General features: G+C 41.4%; 1 protein-coding gene across 1 annotated transcript in view; it reads left to right on the top strand.

Annotated features, from left to right (window-relative positions):
- The window catches only part of bmp6 (bone morphogenetic protein 6), a 133,253-nt gene that overhangs the window by 62,720 nt on the left and 50,552 nt on the right, over window positions 1–19,981 (top strand). The window contains exon 4 of the mRNA XM_060823153.1: window positions 19,021–19,218. Within this exon, the coding sequence (XP_060679136.1) occupies window positions 19,021–19,218 (198 nt within the window). The remainder of the gene's footprint in view (window positions 1–19,020; window positions 19,219–19,981) is intronic.

The following is a 19,981-nucleotide window of genomic DNA, read 5'->3' as shown; positions in this document are numbered from 1 at the left end:
CAAGCCAGCAGATTGGGCCAGCTGGTCCCAAAACATCTATTCTCTTTTTTTAAAAAAAATGCAAGGGTAGAATTAATTCTCAAAGACAAACTGCCTGTTTCTCAAAAGAAGACAGGAAAATGGTGGTGGTTGTTGGTGGAGGTCAGCCATCTTCGCTCCAGAACATCTTTGCAGAGATTCCTCGGGGTAATGTCCTAGGCCCAACGATTTTCACCTGTTTCATCAATGACCGACCTTCCATCATAAGGTCAGGTGTTGTGCAATCATCAACCATGCCCATGTTTAGCAGCGTCCATGATTCCTCAGCCCACTGAAGCAGTCCATGTTCAAATGTAACAAGGTCTGGACAATATCCAGGCTTGGGCTGATGGTGGCAAGTAATATTTGTGCCACTCAAATGCCAGGCTATGATCATCTCCAATAAGAGATCATAGAATCACTGCTGTTTGACATTCAATAGTGTTACCATCACTGAATCTCCCCTATCAACATCGTAGGGGTTACTATTGAACAGAAACTGTGCTACAAGAGGATTTCTGATGCTAGGAATGCTGTGGTGATTAACTCACCTGATTCCACAAAGCCTGTCCATCATCTGCAAAGTGTGAGTTAGGAGTGTGATGGAATACTCCCCATTTGCCTGGGCAGGAGCAGCGCCAACAACACTGGAAGAAGCTTGACAACATTTCAGGAAGAAGTAGCCTGCTTGATTGGCACAGCATCCACTCCCTGCGCCACCAAAGCTCAACAACAGCAGTATGAATAATCTGCAAGATACACTGCAGAAATTTGCCCAATACCCTTAGACAGCACCTTCCAAACACATGACCACTTTCCACCTAGAAGGACAAGGGCAGCAGATACATGGGAACACCACCTTCAAGTTCCCCTCCAAGCCACTTACTGTCGTGACTTGGAAATATATCACCCGTTCTTTTAATGTCACTGAATAAAAATCTTGGAATTCCCTCAGTAAGGGCATTGGGGCCAACCTACAGCATGTGGACTGCTGTGGTTTTGGAAGGCAGTTCACCACCACCTTCTGAAGGGCAACGAGAGATGGCAATTAATGTTAGCCCAGCCAGTGATACCAGTGAGTGAATTGAAATATGTGTCCTGTGATGCTTCAGAAAGTTTAACTCCGCTTTCTCCCCTTGCTGCCAGACCTGTCAGAGTTTCTCCAGCAATGTTTGTTTATCTTGGGTCTCCAACATCTGGATTTCTTTGTCATTTTTAGTAGCGTGCGTTCTAGCCATTTTTCCATGTAACTTGTGGCCCACCACCTATAATTGGTATCGCACATTCTGATTTTGTGTTTAATTACCTGCTGGAAGTGTTAGCCCCCTCCTCCTCTCTTCCCCCCAACCCCTGCCATTGAGCTAATCTTTACATGTTGAAAGATGAATAACAGGCACCAGGCAATTGAAATGTTCTTCCTGGACACACTCCACAGTGAGACTCGTAAAACCAACTTATTTCTGCTGTACAATGACTCTCTCTTGTCTAGGCATCTGCAGCAACTGTTGAAATGCAGTGGCTTTACACAAATAACTAATTTTAAAAAAGCTAATCTGTATATTTGTTTGTTTTGGCTGAAAGAAATATTGGTCCAGCTGCTAAGAGATTTCTCCTCTTGAAACCGTGCAGGGGGATCTGATACTCATCTGAGCAAGCAGTTTTTATTGCATCTAAAGAAGTGTTGCTTTTTAATACAGTGCTCCCTCTGTACTGGTACAGAGGCTCCATTCCCATCCTTCCAACTGAGATACAAATGCTGCCAATCGACCTAAATTGACACTGTCAATTGGGGTTAAAAGGGGTGCTGGACCCTTTTCATTACAGCACAATCCTTTTTGGTGATTTCAACTGTGGAAATCACATTTACAATCACGCTATTGTTGGAAGCTAGATTCTTTGGCACAAAAGAGGAAAACTAGAGAGCAAAACAAGAGTGCAACAACAAGTTGCAGCATAAAAGTTAATGGTTCAGCTAACTTGGTCTCTCGCAGTCTTTTTCCCCACCTAGTTCAGCGTGAGCCACTTACTTGTTCGCACTATCTTACTCACACCATAACTCTTATTCCTCTCTCTCTCTGCCTCTGACTTGGTTCCCAGTCTAGTTTCCAATTTAACCCCATGTTAACATGCCAGCACAAATAAGCAGATATAAAGCTATACAGTAACAACTGTATATTGCCACTAAATGTTGTTGTTGATCGACTTATGCAACCTAGAACTATGAAAATCTGTTTGTGAAGTATCTTACAAAAAATAGTTTTTGAATGTGCACTCTCAGGCTTCATTCAATCTCTCCATAATCCATGGTGATAGAAGATTCAGTGAAGCTCCTTTTTACACAGGTGAACGCACAAACTTGCACAGAGGCGTGCACACTTGTCATGACCCTTCATCCTCCCCAACACTACCCCTGTCATGCATGGCTTCCAACACCCTCACCCACCACCACCACATAGCTTCCAACACCTTCACCTAACAACAGCACATAGCTTCCGACACCCTCATCCATCAACACCACATCGCTTTCAACACCGCCACCCTCCTTCTCTTTCTCCCCCCCCCCCCCCCCCCCACCACTACATAACTTCCAACACCCCCATCCACCACATAGATTCCAACACCCCCTCCAGCTTCACATGCTTACACATATATAGACGTATACATGCACCTTCAACACGCCTTCCAAAATGTCCAAATGTCTGTGTGCACAGATGTGTGTGCCCAGACACTGATGTGCAGGTGCACCTCTTTCAGCACCCCTACCTTCTCCACTCATGTACCTCTGTTTCTCCTATACTGGACTGTTTCTATTCAGCCTCTTCTGCACCAAGCCTGTACACTAATATCTACAATCATCTTGTATAGTCTGACAGGCATGTCAAGGCCAAATTGGGCTTGTGAATGGGTGATGTCACACGTTAATTAAGATAAATGAGTGCAATCTGGATGTGTTCCTATATGGGAGAGCCAGTACTCTGTGCATTTGAGTTTTGTGATGTAATTTCAACTAATATTCTGACTGGAATGATATATAACCAGGAGTTTGTCTAACCAGCCTTTAGCCTCTGGTATTAACCAAAATCCTACTGTGGTCTTGTTGTCTAACACCCCATGCCCATTAGAACCTGCCGCTGAAAATATTTTCTGTAGTTAAAGATCACTTTGATCTCACCATCCATCCACTTATTGCTTGGTTGAGTATGTCCAGTGGATCTGGGGCTACTCCATTACTTCTGAACTGAGCAGCTGCCTCTTCACATTCCCCAACTCCTTGGAAGATGGGGTGCTTTTGACCTCAGATGTGATCTGTGACTCCATCCAGGGTTGTGACCAACAGTTTGGGAACCATTGATTTGACTTCATCTTGAACAAAACAATGATGGCTTCAACTTCCATGATAATGATCAGGACAGCATTTCATGTACTAAACTTCCTCCTAACAGAGAAGATTTTAAATGGAAAGGAGAAGCAGAGACCGGAGTGTGATGCATTCAGTAAATGTAGCAGTACAGATACGTAACAGCAACAATTTGTTTGTGTATCACCTTAGTGTAATAAATCATCGTAGGATGTTGTGCAGGCACATTGCAACATAAAGTATGACTGAGTCACATAAGTTATTTAGTCCTGACCATAAGTGTTGTTAGAGAGTTTTTAAAAAGCTTCATAAATGAAGTAAGTAAGTTAAGGGGTTGGAAAGAGGTAGAACAGATGTTCCCTGGCTGAAGTTTGAGGTAGATAAATGCACGACCAGTCATGGAATGAATGTCTTTACAATACAAAACTGGAATGTTTTGATCTGCAGCATGAGGTAAACATACAAGAGCAAAGACCAATGCTCAACTTGTACAACACCCTGAGTGATCAGAATAGTGTGGCATTATAGTGAGGCCTATAAAGTTTATGCTGTAGTTCCTATGCCTCTTAGCTTTTAAATCACATACTTGGCTCACCACCTAGAAGTAGATTAAGTAATGCTTCATTTCTCATTGAAGTGACAACCATACACTGGAGACATTCTTCTGACCTCCACCTGTTTGGAGAGGTGACACTGTTATTGCTGACTATTCTAACTTTGTTGTTGACCTATGCTTCTAATTTACCTACAGATTTCTTCCTCTGTTTCCTTTACATTCTCAGCAACCTATAATGTGATTCCTGTGTTATTTTCTAGATTTCGGTGTGTTCCCAAGAGACTCTGTTGGCACTTGGCTAAACATCAATCTCTCCTTGACTCTTAGTCGCCATGGGGACAGTTGGATGAACCGATCTTGATTGTTCACAGTGTTGTATTTGACTTGGATTGGTTACCAACCATTGACAGCTGGGGTTTGGGGCATAGCAGTGCCGCCTGTCCTTGAGAGCTGAATTAAAGAGCATGTCCAATTCCAGTGGTAGAGGACAGACCACTAGTTAGTTGTAACAAGAAGAGGCACTTGTCTTGCAGTTTATTTGAATGATGACCATAGGTAAAAGTTACATTTGACAAGTTAGACGTGGTTACTTATTATCAAGAGTCAGATGAAATGTCTGTCTGCCTTGAAATCTCCTGATTATCTAAGACTGAGACATCAGATTGGGTGATGATTCATGCAGCATCTTTGCATGAACTCTTTCTCAGAGCAATAATAGATTAGATTTCCTCCAGTATGGAAACAGGCCCTTCGGCCCAACAAGTCCACACCAACCCTGGAAGAGCAACCCACCCAGATCCATTCCCCTACATTCACCCTTGACTAATACACCTAACGCTATATGGGCAATTTAGCATGGCCAATTCACCTAACTTGCACATCTTTGGACTGTGGGAGGAAACCAGAGCACCCAGAGGAAACCCACATAGACACTGGGAGAATGTGCAAACTCCACACAGTTGCCCAAGGTGGGAATTGAGCCCGGATCCCTGGCGCTGTAAGGCAGCAGTGCTAACCACTGAGCCACCTACCACCTCGTCAGGGTCTATGACACTGTCTTTGCTGATTCTACTGAGTATCTGATCATCAACTTCACAGTGGCTTCTCTTGCCATTCGGATACCATTTGGTTTTAAATATGCAGACATGAGATTTGTACAAATGTGTGGAGCTCTCTTTGAGAATTTGGGTGTTTGATTTTCTTCAAAAGGTATTTACAGATAATTTCATTGGGGTATGGTATTTGTCCTATTTGGTGTGTGTCTGTTGTCCACTTCATTATCGAGCTCTTAGCCTCAAGTATTTTCAGCATTGCTTCTAGTTCTTGTAGAACATCACTTAATCGGATAATAATACTGTGAACTGAAGTTACTTGTCCATGATTTCTAACATGGAAATTTGGCAGTTGTGGAATACGATCACCAAAATATCAGTTAAAATTCTGTGTACTGCAAACAGAAATAAGAACAAAAAACGTGGGCACACTCAGTCTGTGAGGCAACATCTATAAGGGAGAAACCTGGTTAATGTTTCAGGTCAATGACCTTTTCATCGAAACTGAAGGTAGAAATCTAACCATTTTTAAGCGAGTGAAAATGAGAAATGGAGATATGGAAGGAGCAAATGTGAAGAACACTGGGGCAGAAACCAGGAGAGATTAAATAACAAGGTTACACAGTGCAACTGCAAAAAGCAGGGAAACAGAACTTATCTTATCAGGAGTTCTGAGAATGCTTTCTACATTCTGTGGTTAACAAATTGGTATTTGGAAAATAGTTCTTTCTGGGCACAGTGCCACAGAATGTCTGCTGATGTCTGTGCACTCATTATATTTAAAACTCTATGTATATGAAATATGCTTTGACATGTGGAGATTGGAATGATTAATGTGAGAACATCCAGGAAGCTGAAATCTCAATTAATGTTTTACTACTTGGCCTCCAGTGCCTTAATTTTTTTGTTTTAAGCTAGAGGGAGTGAGGTCTGGAGAGTGACGTGGATGTTCCTTTGCCTGTTTCAGGCTAAGTAGCTCAATAACCGCTTTGACAATATATGGAACCTGTGCCAGTGCGGCTGTTTCCTGAAACATCGGTCTAACACACCTGGCTGCATGCCAAGCATAGAACTACTGGCCCTCATCTAAGAGGAAGGACTGGGAGATGTACTAAGTCAGGTGTTCCTTTTCGATAGTCTTGGTGGAGCCATGCTTGCTTTAGTTGTCTGCCATTCTAGTGCTATCATGTGATGCTTTTTATGCAAGCAACTTACATAATGTGCAACCAGCACATGGAAAATCTGTTTGAAGCATATGGTGAAATTCATGAAACTCAAATTTTCCATGCTTCTGTTTCATGCTCCATGCCCAATCACCTTGGGCTCAAAGATTCATCCTGCAATAACTTCATTGCACTAAGAAACAAACAAATTAATCTTATATATTGCAATTGACATGACCATTCATGTGATAGAAGCATTACTGGACTAGTGTCGGTCCATAACTTTAAGGGAACTAGTGGAATATCTGAAAATTAGCAAATGAATTTGATTTTGGAATTGAAACATAGATTCAGCAATGTTGAATTCAGTCTACTTAAAAAGATGACTTCTGTTTCTCAATGGGATCAATTCAAACAGTAATTGTTTGGAGCAGGGACAGTAAAATGAGTTCAACATGTAGCAAAGGGATACTTTAGAAATGGCGTATTGATTGCAACTGCTAATATTTATTGATTTGAGTTTCAGACCTATGCTCTTAATAACATTGTCAGGGCTACAACAATTTCTAAAAGTATTTATTCATGGGATGTGATTCTCATTGGCTAGGCCAGCATTTAATTCCCACCTATAATTGCCCTTAAAGGTGGTGGTGAAGTGTCCCTTAAACAATTGTAGTCCACAGAGAGAGGTTCACTCATGTTGTTGAGGACAGAGTTACAGATTTTGACTGAGTGACGTTGAAGGGAAGGGTATATAGTATGGCTTGGAGAACAACCTGTACCTGTAGTTCTTGACCTCTTAGGTGAAAGATGATGTGGGTCTCAAAGGTGCTGTTGAATGATCGTGTAGATTTTGCACACTGCTACCACTGTGTGTCACTGTTGGGGCAAGTGAATGTTGAGGAGCTTGATGGAGTACCAATAAAGTGTCCTGAATGGTGTCAAGCTTGGTGATTTTTGTTGGAGCTGCACATGTCCAGGAAAGTGAACCTGGTGAACAGTGATGCTGTTTATGACTTCCTACATGTCTGACTGTGTAACATAGTCCACAAAGTAGAATTCTTGAGAGAGAGCTGTCCTGAACTGTGTTTATGGCACTAACAATGTAAAAGATATCCAGGAGCTACTTGAGCAATAGGGTCAATGCGGGGAGTGGGGAGAAGAGGAGGAAGTCCCTGGTTGGAGTCATCCCTGGCACGCAGGAAGATGGTTGTGTTTGTTGGAGGTTAGTCATCTCTGCCCCAGGATATCTCAGCAGGAGTTTCTCAGGAGGGTCCTTTCCCAACCACCTTCGATGCTCCATCAATAACCTTGTTTCCATTGTAAGAGCAGGAATGGGGATGTCTGCCGATCATTGCACAATGTTCAACACTGCAAATCTTGCAATACTGGAGCAGCTTATGTACAAATGCAACAAGATGTAGACAGTGTTCAGACTTTCACTGACAGTAGTAAGCAACATTCACACAAGTGCTGCACAACGCCTAGGTTTGTGGTTAAATGCTGATGGCCCCTAGTGCCTTGTGGATGCTGAGGTTTGAATTGCTGGATCAGTTTGATTCCTATCCCATTCAGTGTGGTGGTAGTACCACACAACACAATGGAGGATGTTCTCAGTGTGAAAATGGTACTTCATCTCCTCAGGAACTGCTTTTGAGCATATCAAAAGCTTCAGTGCTGTATTGACCAGAGGTTTGTTCATTGTATAAAATTTCATCTTTTATGAAAGATTTTGGAAGTAAAATCATTTGGAACACTAAAGGTGAGCATTTCAGCACTATCCATAAAAATAACCTTTCTGCCAAAATGAAGGTGTTGCTCTTGCTATGTAATGTTGGTTGGTAGCATAATACTAGTACCCAGAAATGTTGGTATGACACTTGACTCCAAACCTGTTTTTTTTTAGTTTTGTGTTGGTAAAATGAGGGGATATCTATTGAAAAAGACTAGTCAATTTGCAAGTCTTGAGAAAGGAAGCTTGAATGTCCTAATGGAAGACTCTGTAGAGGAGGAAATAAAAGAAAGAATATATGTTGAGAGAATGTTTACACTTGTGAATGAGACTAGAGATAGAGCTGATAAATGTCTGTTAGTTGTCAGTATAAAAGTCCGGAGTGTGATTGGAGTATGAGACTCCCTACCGCAGGGAGTAGTTAATGGGAAGCAAAATCAGGGAGAAGGGGACAGAAGCTTTTGTTTGGTGAGTTTGATATTGGAGGAGGATCATAGGGAGAGTATTTGTTAAGAATAGCCTGTTTGTGTGCACTGAATTCTATGAAAGTACATGCATGTTTGGTATTGTTTATAAGTTTCTTCTGTTGCCATTTTTGTAAATGATTTTTTTTTTGTCCATCTTTGAATGGTGTTGCCCTCCATGTGCAAGAAATGCATTCCCTTGAAGTTGTGTGAAAATCATTTGTTAAGCCAGCAATCAGTTTTAGATCTGCTCATTGCGTGGAGATGGCATGATGGTATTGTTACTGGGCTAGTAACCACAGTGTTGGAGACCTGGGCTCAGTTCCCACCACAGCAGATGGTGGCATTTATAATTCATTAAAATCTGACTGCTACTGTCATAAAATCACATTTAGTTAAGCGCTGTGCTTTAGGGAAAGCAATCTGCTGTCCTACCGGATATGATCTGCAGACCCACAGCAATGTTGACTCGTAAATAAAACAAAGAATTGCGGATGCTGGAGATCTGAAAGAGACGTTGGTGGCAAGAATGGCAGCACAAGGATCAAACAATGGTCATGTCAGCAAATCTGAGCATTTATGGGGAGAAAGCAGAGTTGACATTTAGAGTCTAGTGACTCTTGAGAACACTCAACACCAGCCTCATGACATATTAACTCTTGCTTTTCCCGTGGATGTTGCTAGACCTGCTGAGTTTTGCCAGCAATTTCAGATGCTGACACTTAACAGCCCTCTGAAATGGCCCATCAAGCCTCAGTTGTATCAACTGTTAAGCCATCTCAAAGCAAAGGAATGAAGCCAGATGAAATTTCTGGCATTGATTTTGGGCACTGGAACTAACCATGGTAAACTCATTCTTCATCAATCCTTACTCCTTGCCAGCATCTCTGTGCCAGTGCCATAATTAGCAAACAACAGCCTGACATTGTCTGGAAGGTATGATATTGTGAGTATGACCATGTCCCAGACAGCACCATACTATGCCAGAAGTGGAGGCACTGAGGTATTCAGTTGAGAGTTGCCTTGGGAGGCCTCAGTATTGACTCTGGACTCCATGAAGTCTCAAGTCAAACATGAGCAAGGAAACTACCTACTGATTTACCATATACTACCCACTCCACACTCAGCGGCTGAATCAGTGTACTTCTATGTGGAACTTGGAGAAGGCACTGATGGTGGCAAGGGTGAAGAAGGTACTCTGGGGGACTTCACAGTCCATCACTAGAAGTGGGTAGTTCAGATCACTATTGTTCGTATATCAAAGTATGCAGCTGCTAGACTGAAAATGTGGTAAGGTGTGAAGGAACCAACAAAACGTAAAATATCAACTGAATTTGTTCTCTCGAATCTGCCCGTCAGTGATGTATCTGTCTGTGACTGTCCGTATAAGTGATCATTGTACAATTCTGCTAATGAAATCATGTCTTCACTTTGAGGATGCAATCTGTGGTGTTGCGTAGCATGATTGCCATGCTAAATGTGCCAGATTTGAACTGCTCCAGCAACTCTAGACTGGGCATCGTGAGGTGCCATCAGCAGGAGCAACATTATTTTCAAGCACAAATTGCAACCACTTTTTCCAGGACATACCCCTCATTACCAACCCACATCAAGCCAGGGGATTAACCGAAGTTCAATGAGGGCTCCAGGAGGGCATGCCAGGAGTACCACCTGGCATATCTATAAATGAGATGTCAAGCTGGTAAAGCTGTAATGCAGGACTACTTGTGTGCCCGACAGCATAAGCAGCAAGTGATAGACGTAGGTAAGAAATTCTACACCCACCAAATCAGATCTGCCATATCCAGTTGTGAATGATGGCAGACCATTAAACAACTTTCTGGAGGAGGTGTCTCCACAAATAACCCCATTTGTGGCAATGGGGAAGCCTAGCACAGCGCAAATGACAAAGCTGAAGCATTTGGAATGGAATTCCCCATTTTCTCAGCATCCTGGAAGTTATCATGGACCAGGTAGATCTTGTCTATCCTTAGGTAATGCAGCTAAGGATAGACAAGTCTCCTGCCCCTGATGGAATGCATCCCAAGGTACTAAGAGATGATGAGAGAAAAGCAAGTGCAACTTTGGTAATTTTTCAAAATTCACCGGACTCTGGGGCACTTCCAGCAGATCTGAAAACAAATGTGACACCACTGTTTGAAAAAGGAGGTAAACAAAAGATGGGGAATTATAGACCCGTAAGCTTCACCTCTGTAGTAGGGAAGATGCCTGAGTCTATTATGAAAGAAGTAGTAGCAAGTCACCTAGATAGAAATTGTCCTGTTGAGCAGACGCAGCATGGGTTCATGAATGGCATGTCATGCTTAACTAAGCTTCTAGAATTCTGTGAAGACATTATGTGCACAGTGGACAATAGGGACCCAGTAGATGTGGTGTACCTAGCTTTCCAAAAGCCTAAGATGATAATGCTTGGCATTATGGGTAAAGTATTAGCATGAATAGAGGATTGGTTGACAGGACGAAAAGAGTGGGGATAAATGAGTGCTATTCTGGTTGGCAATTAGTGACTACTGGGTGTGCTTTATTCACTGCAATTATTCACAATTTACATCAATGATTTGGAGTTGGGGGCCACCTGTAGTGTGTCAAAGTTTGCAGATAACCTAAAGATGAGTGGCTGAGCAAAGTGTGCAGAGGACTGTGAAACTTTGCAAAGGAATATAGATACTTTGGGCAAAGATCTAGCAGATGGAATACAATGTTAATAAATGTGAAGTCATCTATTTTGGTAGGTGTAACAGCAAGAAAGCCTATTACTTGAATGGTAAAAAGTTGCAGCATGCTGCTATACAGAGGGGCCTCAGTCCATTTTCATGAATCACTGAGGGTTGGTCTGCAGGTACAGCAGGTTATTAGGAAGACAAATAGAATTTTGTCCTTCATTGCTAAAGGGATTGAGTTTAAAAGCAGGGAGGTTATGCTGCAGCTGTATAGAGTGCTGGTGAGGCCACGCCTGGAGTACTGCACGCTGTTATGGCCTCCTTGAGAAAAGATGTATTGACTCTGAAGGGGGTGCCGGGGAGGTTCACTACGTTGAGGGGGTTAACCAGTGAGGAGAGATGGAGTAGACTGGGACTATATTCATTCGGATTTAGAAGAATGAGAAGGGATCCTATAGAAAAAATATAAAATTAGAAGGGAATAGATAAAATAGACAGAAAGAGGATGTTTCCACTGGTGTGTGAAACTAGAACAAGAGGGCATAGCCTCAAAATTAGAGGGTGCAGATTTAGAATTGAATTGATAAGGATGGTCTTCACCCAGAGGGTTGTGAATCTATGAAATTCCTTGCCCACTAAAGTAGTTGACTCTACTTAAGTAAATGTTTTTAAAGCTAATTTAGCTTTTTTTTGAACAATAAATGAATTGAGGGGTATGGTGAGAGTGTGGATAAGTGGAGCTGAGTCCATGAAAAGATCAGCCATGATCTTACTGAATGGCGGAGCAGGCTCAAAGGGCCAGTTGGCCGACTCCTCCTAGTTCTTATATTATGAAATTGAACTTCAGTATGAGTACTGCAACTACCGCAGGATGTCAGAGACAAGGAACCCTGCAGTGAACAGCTCCCATCCTGATTCACCATTTACAAGGTCAGGAGTGTGATAGAATACCCCCCACTTGTCTGGATGAATACAGCTCCAATGACACTCATCCAGAACAAAGCAACCTGCTTTATTGGGACATCATCCGCAAACCTCCATTCTCTCCATCACCGATACTCAGTACTAGCAGTGTGAATTATCTACAAAAAGGTACTGCAGAAATTCACTGTGTCCTTAGATAGCACCTTCCTGTCCCATGACCACAAACATCCAGAAGGACGACAATAGCAGATAGAGGGGAATGCTACCATTTGCCAGTTGTCCTGCACTTACCATGCTGGTTTAAAACTATATTGCCATTCTTTTGCTGCAGCTGGGTCGTGGAACACCCTTGCGATCAGCATTGTAGATGTACCCACGTCAAAAGGGACAACCGTTCCAAAAGGAAGCTCACCACCATCTCTGGGGAATCTAATGCTTGGGCATTAAATGCTGGCCCAATGAGCAATGACCTCAACCCATAATTGTTTTCAGCAAGTTGATATTTATATTGCAGCATCTGTGGAGTTCAGTAACTCCAAAGATTCTGCAGAATGTGTTGAAGTTCCACCTCATATGTGCCTTAATGTCTTGCACTGATGTGAGCAAATTGAGAGGTTGAAACTTTTTCTCTGGAAGCAGCCTCCATTAATTCAGAAATATAAATAAAATAAATAAATACCAATACCAAGGGGAGACCTCTGACCAGTTACATTCTGGGCATCCCGTTTCTCTGACATTTGACCAATCGGATAAAGTATTCTTCACAGAAATGTATAATGTTAGAAAATGCATCAGTTTGTTTCTTTGGGATTCATTGAAAATGCTTGGTGCAGTTTTATGAATAGCTTTTCTTCATTTTTCACTACTTGCAATCTTTATGTACCATCAGGTAGAAAATGTTGGTGTATGAAACTGCAAGTTCAGTGCTATTAACAGCTGCAATTGGGTCACTGGCATAATTTTATCCCGAATTTGTAGTTCCGAGAAACAACTAGCAAATATCTTTTGTGACATTCCAAAAGCTTTACAGCCAATTAAGTGCTTTGTAGTGAAGTCACTGAGTACAATTTGGAGCTACGGAATCAGTTCAGTGATGTTGTTTGGCTTGTTGGAATAGCACCCCCATCCTCATCTTGACAAATACTGTTCTGGAAATTTTGATATCCACCTGAGAGGACAGAGGAGACCTGGCTTTCATAGGGCACTCAGACTGTGCAGTGGTCCCAGAGTGATGTGATTTGAACTGTACAAAGGTCTAAGATCTAGAAACTTTGCAGTGTAACCTGGACTACTGAATGTATTTTCTGATGACGTTATTTTATGAGAAAAGACTTCACTATATTCCTTTGTATCCACATATAAGATGTTCTCATTGTGTTTATTTCACTCTCTCTTTACTCTTGCTTTGTGTCTCATGCTCTCTGTTCCTCTGTACATTTTATAGATTAGATTACTTACACTGTGGAAACAGGCCCTTTGGCCCAACAAGTCCACACCGACCCGCCGAAGCGCAACCCACCCATACCCTACATTTACCCCTTACCTAACACTACGGGCAATTTAGCATGGCCGATTCACCTGACCCGCACATCTTTGGACTGTGGGAAGAAACTGGAGCACCCGGAGGAAACCCACGCAGACACTGGGAGAACGTGCAACCTCCACACAGTCAGTCGCCTGAGTCGGGAACTGAACTCGGGTCTCAGGCGCTGTGAGACAGCAGTGCTAACCACTGTGCCACCGTGCCGCCCACGGTTTTGTTATCAAACATCAGCTGACCAGATGGGGGAAGCATGCATAACTTTTCACCGAAAAGTGGTGGTGATTGTTGAAGTGGGCTTTTGGATATGTTTGAGAATTCTTTTCTCAGTAAAATCCAGTTGGTTATTAAGCAGCTTAATGGGTTATTCCTAGATTATAAAGCAGTGTCTCAAATACATTATAACTCCAGGTGCTGTTTTTATTGGACAAGTATGATCCCAGACTGAAACTTGGCCTGGTCTGTTTTAGTTTTAACAAAGTGTTCTTTCGCTGAAACACAAACTGTCAGTGATGCCGATTCAGGTTTCGTAATAAAGTTGAAATTTATTATGCAACAGAATTGAAGAATAAAATGGAATAAACCAAGCTATTTACTGTAACACAAATTTAAAATTTTCAGAATGTGGTAAAATACAATTGCTCCTTTTCTGTAGCAAAAACAGAATTGCTTGAGGAACTTAGCAGGTCTGGCAGTACCTGTGTCCATATGACTCAAAACATTAACTGTTTTTCTCTCCACAGATGCTGATAAATGATTATGACTAGAGAAATATTTACAAATTAATTATTAGACCCCTCGTGCCATAGTTCAAAATCCAAACTCTTAACATGTATATATTTTAATTGTCATTATGTTAAGTGTCTTGCATTACAAATCTGTCCCTGGGGCCTAATTGGTTGAAGAGATAATTGTCTGATTCTACAATCTGAGCAATCGGAAACCGTTTGCAATGATATTAGAGTTTGAAAAGATCAAAGCATTTTAATGTAAATAATTACATTTGTGGAAGGAGATTTCTCACATCACTGAGATCACACGTTAGAACACAAGCAAAGATGTGAATTAGTCCATGGCGCAATGTGTTAGTCAGATTTGTTTAAAGGGAGTTAAATGTTTTCCTTGTTTTTTTTTGCCACATCATCTATGTCTAGACATAGTTCCTTTTATTATTTTAAAAAAACTTTATTGGAATTAACCTGTCAGTATTTCATGTGGAACTCCAGAATTCCAAAAGTGTCATTGTTTTGCTTTTGAGTTAAATACCTAATTTTATTCTTCTGGGCCAACTGAGGAAACAGCTATGTTGGAAAAGCCAGGTCAGTCAGGCTCCTGGGTAGAAGGGAGTTTTCCATAAATAGTTATTCCATCATTCAATTTGTGTCCAACTGTGAGCCCTGCCTATGCCCTGCCCTGAAAAATGGGTCTGACCAGTTTATTTTTTTTTAAATTTGGGCTGGATGGAAAAAAAGATGGATAATAGTGAATTTTGTTTGACTGCTGTCAGATGTATCCTGACTTATTCTTTTAATTCCATGGTAAGGGGCAGCATTGCATTGTACAGCAGAGTTTCATGATTGGAAACTCATCACCAAAACAAACTATTAATGTTTTTTCTTTGCTACATGACTGCTGTTGCTGGCCAATAGAGTCATAGATTCACAGAGCACAGAAGCTGTCCCATTGGTCCAACCAGTCCATGCTGAACATGATCCCAAGTTAAACTAGTCCCAGCTACCTGCTCCTGGCCTATATCCCTTCAAAGGTTTCCTGTTCATCTATATATCTAAGTGTCTGTTAAACGTAGGTTTGACTATTTAAGAAAAAGTCTTTCGTGAAAACACACATCTGCAGCTGTTTAAAATGTAGCAACCGCCATCATTTCAAAGCAACTAAAGGCAAGCAAACAACATGGTTTTGTGGGCATCTCAACTCCCAATTAGTGAAACAAAAACTCAGCAATTCTTGGTTAAAAGTCAGATTCTGCTGACAATATTTGGTAGGTAGATTGAAGGAGTTTCCAGTTGCATGCATTTCAAAGTAAAGAGCTGAATCTGAAAGGCACCACCACCAGCAATGTTAATCTCATTCCTAGGTTGACCGTGTAACTTAGTCCACTAACCTCCCTCAGACTGCAATTCCTTTCCTTTATTACGTTATTTACAACTTCAACTTCTGAACATCCATGTAATGCAGTAACTTGCATTTATTCAGCACTTGCAGCAGAGGAAGCAATATAATGTGCTTCCCAGGAGCATTATCAAATACTCTATCATATATTTCTATGTTGCTGAATGTCAAAGATGAGGAGAAGCAATAAGCCTTCTACCCTGTAAGCGTCCTCTCTCATTCAGCCCCTCCTTGGAATATCTGCCTTGATACAGTTAGCATTCACAAATCAATCTGCCCAATTCTTCAATGTGCTTCACACACTGAGTGAGGAACGTTGGGGACATCACCAATGGTAAATGGCCTAGCACCCTTCTCCTGAGTCTGTGACCCCTGATTCTAGATTTCCCAGCCAGGGAAACATTCTCCCAGTTCCTTTCTTGTTCATATCTTTCAACATTTCTATGAAACAACCTATCAATAGGCATTGTTTACTGTGGTATTTTCCCAAATGACTGCTCAGTTGGTACCTTGTGCCATTTGCCAGTTTTATGATTCTGCCTGAGGGTTGTTTTGAGGTGGTTTGCTGCCACAAGTGCCCTCTTTGTTTTGGGCCTAATTAATGATTAGTTGTAGAGGAAATTTCTGCTGGAAAGTACCTTCAGAAGAGGCAATGTTCTTAAATTGCAACATGTACGGCATAAGTGTAATAAATACAATTACGTTTGGTCAGGCATAATCACTAGGACCTTAGGGAGTTGGTACAATTACACCTGCTCCCTCCAAAATGTCAAGTAGAACTCTTGTCTGCACTACAGACTGTGACACCAATAAAATGGGCAGCCAATGCCACATGACCATTATCCCCTTCACAACCATTGTATTATCAACACCTCTCCTCTCTCCAAGCTTGTTCCCTATCATTAACGCATTACACAATAATGTATACAACAATGACAGTTACCACGACCCCAGCTCCCTGGAAGTCTCTGACTTCACAAACCCAGACAGTTTAGGTGTTCCATACACTCTTAAGCATGATTGGAAGTTGACATTTTATCTTGCATTCATTAAAACAAAGTCACAAGAAGCAGACATCACAAAATGGACACTTTTTTATTTAAACAGCATAGGAAAAGGAACTGATTGATTGGGTCATAGGAAATGCACCAAGAGTGTTAGCTGTCAGTTTTAATTCTCTGACCAGGCAAGTAGATTCTGATTGGTCACGGTGTTGTAATAGGGATGCAGAAGAATTTCTGTCTCTACGACTACCTTTCTTTATGGAAAAGATACAATGTCTGTGCATTTGACTTTTGTCCACATAAGTGTCCTGAGTAGCTGAGCATGTAAGTTCCAGCATGTTCAACTGCATCATCCTTCAAGCCAAGCAGGTGATCTTAATTTCATTTTAGAAATGGTGTCTCGTTCTTATGTCCTAGATCTGATGAGTGCAAAGTGAAAAGCTTTAGGTTCCACACACACAAAAACAGAAATTGCTGGAAACGTTTAGCAGGTTTGGCAGCACATCTGTGCAGAGAAATTGGACTTAACCTTTCGGATCGAGTGACCCTTCCTCAAACTGATACCACTTGCATGGAGTCATGTGCAGCGTATTGGGCTGGATACCCTTGGGTATCATGCTGTAAAGCAAACCCTGCTATCTCTGGAGTCATGCCAAATGCTATTTTTTTTACATGTTCCTGAATTTCCTTGACTCTTTCAGATCAAGGCTTTGTGTGTGGACCAGGTTTCTGTACTAACTAAGTCATTAATTACAGGTCACTAGTACACAGACAAATCAACTTTGTATTCTCAACAAAGCTACATCAGTACACTCCCCTGACTCCAGATTGGCTGGCTGCAATCGAAACTCCAATTCTGCTTGTTCAAGCACTTGCCCAAAATGCTACAATTTCAGGTTGCCTACTTTCAAAACTGCAGCCACTCTTACAAACACTTTTTTTTTCAAAACAGTTCTTTCACATTTCGGTCCCCAGTTTTTAAAATGATGTAGTACTCGTGTAATATCACTTTAAGTTCTTTCAGTTTATACGCTTGTATTCTGCCAAGGTATTTCAATTTGATTGTAAAGCTTGCTGGACTCTGTACCACGGCAAATTGCAGTATATCCTTCTTTTTCCAGACGTTTTAACAATTCAATGCAGCATTACAAAAATGCAAACCTTATGTTACTGGCTGGTCTGTGCTAATTTTACTGCTTTCAAGCAGTACTCTCTGCACTCCTTGCTGGATGTTTCTGTCTTTTAAGGGTAGCCACCTGACTGTTCAAAGTGTAGGCAATGATTACATAATTGGCAAGGCCTCAAATTTCTTTTCTGGCCTTTTCACTCTTCATTGCAACTATGATTTGTGGAAACTCTGATCTGGCAGCAATACTGTTTGTGAGAGGTGCAAACTTTTATGCTCCTTGCCTCACCTCTCTGATCTTTACACAATACTCATTGACTTTTCCTTACCATTTTGGGATCTCTAGCAATACCTCCTGGAATGTTCAGTTGCCCCTTACTGAGCTTCGTACACTAAGGCCTCTGAATTTTCTAAATATAGCTAACTTTTTTTTCTTAGTTAAAATCACACAACAGGTTATAGTCCGACAGGTTTAATTGGGAGCATTAGCTTTTGGAGCGCTGCTCCTTCATAAGGTCACAAACACCTGATGAAGGAGCAGCGTTCCGAATGCTAGTGCTTCCAATTAAACCTGTCGGACTATAACCTGGTGTTGTGATTTTTACACCCCAGTCTAACACCAGCATCTCCAAATCATTCTTTTTCTTAGGCCCTTTTCTTGCCCAAGTGCCACGAAAGAGGTGCTGTTCCTAGCTAGCAAGAAAAATAATTGCATGGTAGCAGTAAATGCAAGTATGTTTGGTGAGATATAATAACCAAGACCGCTGGGAGATGGACTTTTTCAATAAGATGTGATTGTGCCAGATGTGAATTCAATTGCAAAACAGCTCGCAAGTGATTAGTGTTAATAGCTCTCCACATCCAGAAGAATGTTTATGGGGACAGGTGCATACCAAGCAGCGATCTTGCGCTTGAAGCGTTTATAGGATTTTAGTACAGAGCAGGTACTGAAATTTATAGTAGGAAGGCGATGCTCTTTCTAAAACAGTACTGAACTTAAGTGTGATTCAATCACTGGTGTTTGTTCAGCAGGTTCCTGGAAGGTCAATTGGGACTATTCAAAGTAATTGTGGGTTATAGCCAGCAAGTAATGGGAATGTTTAAAATGGACTTTTTGTCGTCACCATGCTGTATCTCTACATTGTCTTTGGAATATTTGAATTGTGATTTGGAGCATAAAACTAGCACATGTACTTAAGAATGCAAATGCAGATTGTGGGAATGTTTTGACTCAATACATTTGTTTTTACTTCAAATTTCATGTTCTTGCAGGACAAGGTATCAACCCCAAAATGGCAGGTCTGATTGGGCAACATGGGCCTCATGACAAGCAGCCCTTTATGGTGGCTTTCTTCAAAGTCAGTGAGGTGCACATTCGGACAACACGATCAGTTACAAGCAAGCGCAAGCACCATGGCCGCACCAAATCTACATCCGTTCAAGAGTCGCCCAGAGCAGCAAGTTTAACTGGTAAATAAGACCAGCCGGCATTAAAATTTTCATTCATTGATTTTCTGCCTATTGAGGGCACAAAGAAGTGTTCTATTAACAAATATAAACCAAAAGAGCTGCAGTTGCTGTAAATCAGAAACAAAAACAGCAGTTTCTGGAAAAGCTCAGCAGGTCTGGCAGCATCTGTGGAGAGCTATGTTAATGTTTCAGATCTAGTGACCCTTCCTTGTGACTATTCCTTAGAATGGTTCTTGGACCCAACGTGTTAACTGATTTCTGTCCTCCAGTTCTGTCGGACCTGCTGAGCTTTTCCAGAAATTGTTGTTTTTGCTTTAAGAATAACTTTTGTGTCAAGTTCTAAGTGAATAGAAATGTTGTTGTTAAAGTGTATGGTCTGACCTTCCAAAAGGCATTGATGAATTTCCAGTTCTTTCTCAATCAAAGAGCATCTTGTGCTCTAGGCTTCTGGCTGTTGGGAATTGAATTCAGTGTGCAAACGGAGTCCTTCAGCAGCTGGGTTGGAGACAAAATAAAGTGAAGTGTACAATATAATTCACTTCCATTTGTATAAGATCCCCTCAGCATAATGCTATTGAATGTAAATGTTCCTAATAATTTCTATTGTGTTTTTTAGTTGTGGTTTATCTTTTCTGTTAAAACCTGTGCCACAACTTCCTCAAACACCATTCTATTTGTGTATTTCATTTTGTCTTCCAAATTGATTTTGATGCTGTACCGATTGATTGATATACTCTGTGTAAGCAGGTTCTGGTGCCAGTAA

The sequence above is a fragment of the Hemiscyllium ocellatum genome, chromosome 4, assembly GCF_020745735.1.
Source record: "Hemiscyllium ocellatum isolate sHemOce1 chromosome 4, sHemOce1.pat.X.cur, whole genome shotgun sequence".
Lineage (NCBI taxonomy): Eukaryota > Metazoa > Chordata > Chondrichthyes > Orectolobiformes > Hemiscylliidae > Hemiscyllium > Hemiscyllium ocellatum.
Note: the sequence above shows the minus strand (reverse complement) of the source record. Positions and strands in the feature narration are given on the sequence as shown.